Source organism: Poecilia latipinna, unplaced genomic scaffold (genome assembly GCF_001443285.1).
Source record: "Poecilia latipinna isolate Pla-1442-1.1 unplaced genomic scaffold, P_latipinna-1.0 Scaffold3294, whole genome shotgun sequence".
Taxonomy (NCBI): domain Eukaryota; kingdom Metazoa; phylum Chordata; class Actinopteri; order Cyprinodontiformes; family Poeciliidae; genus Poecilia; species Poecilia latipinna.
In genome coordinates, this window is record NW_015115910.1 from 1 (window position 1) to 3,264 (window position 3,264).

Sequence of the window (3,264 nt, forward strand, 5' to 3'; positions counted from 1 at the left end):
CTCATTTTTTATTTATTTAACCCATTTATTTATTTATTTAATTTTGGCGCAAATGGCTCTCCATACAACTTCAAAAAGTAAATTTTGTATTATATTTAAAAACTAACCTAATTTTTATTCAAATGTATTCTGATTTAAATAAATTCAGCCAAATTACATATGAAATGAAAAAAAATTGCCACATTTAGAGAAACAAAAGGACTGCTTTGAAGAATATTTTTTTGACTTCTGTCTTACCATGGTAAGAAATCCGACCTCGAGCAGCGTTTTTGCCTCTCCGGTTCTCTGCGATACATTCATACATCCCCGCATCTTCCTGCTGAAAATTAGGGATTTCAAGGACAGCATTCGAATTCTTCATTTTAACTTTGCTGGGGAAAGGGACACCACTTGGTCTCCTCCAGCTTATTTCTGGGACAGGGCTGCAAAAAAAAGAAAAAAAAGAAAAAAGGAACAAAAGTTGCCAGGCTTTTAGCTCTGTCTCTGTGATCAAAGTGTAATTCAAAGCAGAAAAGTAGATAAGACCAAAGTTTTGTGATTTATTTATTTATTTTTCAAAGTGTGCATACTCAGATTGTTTATCCTCTGTCTGTAGAGAACTTTGATTTATACATCATTTTATTTTTAGGCTGGCAGTTGTTCACATATATTTAGGCAAATCAGATAAAGAGTACATACTATTGTTTGCTTAAATAGCTCTAATTTATGTTGGAAATCAATCTACTGTTCATTTAACACACTAAAGAAAGCTGGACTTACTTTCCCAGAGCAAAACATTCCAATTTGACCACGGATTCTTTTGCAGCTGGAACTGAATCTGGAAAATGAACTTCTATTTTGGGCTCATACTCACCCATTACACCTACAAAACAGAGAGCACAACAGACAATGAGCTTTTTATAGCACTGGCAAACTGCAGATATTGCCCTGTGTGTCTGGATCAGAGACAGAGGACTGATAGAGTGGGACAGCTAGCACTTCAAGCCTTTATGGTCATGTAACAAAGTGATCGTTGAAGGTCTTATAAAGGAGAGAAAAAGTAAGAGGCGGGTCATAAAAGATTCAGAGAACACATCATTGAAAAGATTAGCTTGGTGGAGATTACTTGCAGAGATTTATGAAAGCAACTTAATTTAGGACTTTATTTATATTCATTTCACTGGGATAGGCCACACGCTTCTGTTGCAAATATAGCAGCGTACCCTTTGCTATTACCAGCTTCAGACCCGGTGCCCTGCAGCTTTGGTGTCCTGTGTCCCTTCATGTTAAAAAGCAGAATGGATAGTGAAAAATGAGGGTATTGTTTTATGGAGGCCTCAAAGCTAATAATAAGTAATAATTTGTTGTGATTTAACAGTAATAACGTATGAAAACTACGTGGTTACCAGTCAGTTCAGCAGTTTGGTTGGAGTGGTGCACATGTGGATAATCCTCTGAGATGCAGGCATAGATTTTTCATTATCTAGGTCATCAAAGAATGCATGCTGCAGGTGGTGGAAGATAAACATTAGCCATACAGATTTTTTTTTTTTGACTCTTTTTACACTTGTGTTATTTATTTGCCCTTCTATATTATTTTACTGTGCTATGTTGCAGAAATATATTCTGAACTTCCTTCTACAGATCTGGTTACTAGTTCCTTAATAGTCTGCTATGCATCAAAGCAATGATTTAAAAGAAAAATTAACTCAGTTACTAACTCCATGACATGTTTCCAATGAGGCAGGGTCTCATTGTAGAAGCCAGTTTGAATAGAATTTAAAATTTGCTTTATCTTGTTAGCTACAAGCACAGCATGTTTGTAAATGGTCTCAGATCTTTTATGATCCGAGACCATTTCCCAGATTATTTTGGGTGATTAGCAACATTTTGAGTGATTAATGTCATAGCAACATTTTAATAACTACTGTTTTAAAACACCAAAAAATAAATGAATAAATAAATCCATGACACTATTGAAGCAGCTAAAAGCTCTTTTAACATCAGAGAAACTGGAGAGCACACTTCCTGTTAGGTGGCTAAACAAAGACTGCTACAGCTCTAAAAGTAAGTAATATGGCTGTTTTGACTTAATTCAAGTCAGTAAAAACAACAAGAAATATGATGTTGAAAATAAAGGACCGTTATCTTTCACTCTTAAAGAATAATTATTTAAAACAACAGCTGGCTAGCTACGAGTAGCATACTAAGTAGCTAAACACACTTGCTAACCTGCAGATAGTCAGTGGTTCCCAAACTTTTTCTCCTGGGCCCCCCCAGTGGTTTCCAAACTATTTCTGCCCCCCCCATGGCTTACAAATAGCTGTCTGGTTGTCTGGTTTGAACGATGTTTGTCAGTGAAGGGTTGGGGGGCGGGGCAGTCTTAGAGACTCCCTGTTATATTCAGCCCCGGCTCCAGACGAACAAGGTGGGGAATAAACTTTTATTGGGAGCAAAATGAATCGTAGCTGAACATAGACAACACTAGTAGCATACAAGCTACTTGTTAACAAGCTTAAGGTGCTGTATTGATATTAGCTAGCTAGTCATCTTTTAGCTAACTTTACCTGCATCCATCAGCTTTACTCAACAGTCTGTTAGTTTGGGGGGAAAAAACTGTGCAAAGTTATTTGCGTTGTGCTGGTTTGCTGCCATGATTCTAACACACCTGAGTAGCTCTGCACAGCAGCAGCAGGTCTCCGTCGCTGCCGTACAGGTGTAAACCCAGCGCGAGCGTCGTAGCCATAGACATAATATAAGAATAGACGCCTCATGGACCGCTCTCGCCTATTGTCGCTGACGAGATTTAGGGTGGCCATCTTGGAGCGGTCCACCACTCCACTCAGCGTTATGTGTTTAGCAGGCACAATGACGTATCAGCGCATTTAATCGATCATAACACGCTTTTTTGTTACTGGAAACCATATTCAAACATCTATCAAAGCAACATTTATAAACAATTGTATTATTTAAGTATGTTTTTAATACATAGTTCGGCATATTTAAATATGCTTAGCGGCTATAACAATAGAATAGGAATGGAATATTCTGATATCGATGTATGAAGAGCATATTACAAAGCACACAGCCGTTCATAATTTATTTAATAAATTATTTAGTAATATCAATACATATCTATATAACTATACAAACACAAATAAATAATGATTAATAATGACACAAATAAATAACGATTAATACTGAATAATATATATTGGACACATGTTTATATATATGTATGTATATATATATATATATATATATATATATATATATATATATATA

At 36.0% G+C, this 3,264-nt stretch overlaps 1 protein-coding gene across 1 annotated transcript in view; it reads right to left on the bottom strand.

Moving 5' to 3' along the window:
* Positions 1 to 181: 181 nt before the first annotated feature.
* Positions 182 to 3,264, bottom strand: part of LOC106940604 (contactin-3-like) — a 47,332-nt gene continuing 44,249 nt past the window's right edge. Inside the window, exons 5-6 of the mRNA XM_015023382.1 lie at positions 760 to 862; positions 182 to 422 (exon numbers count right to left, since the gene is read on the bottom strand). Of these exons, the coding sequence (XP_014878868.1) occupies positions 185 to 422; positions 760 to 862 (341 nt within the window). The 3' untranslated portion in view covers positions 182 to 184. The remainder of the gene's footprint in view (positions 423 to 759; positions 863 to 3,264) is intronic.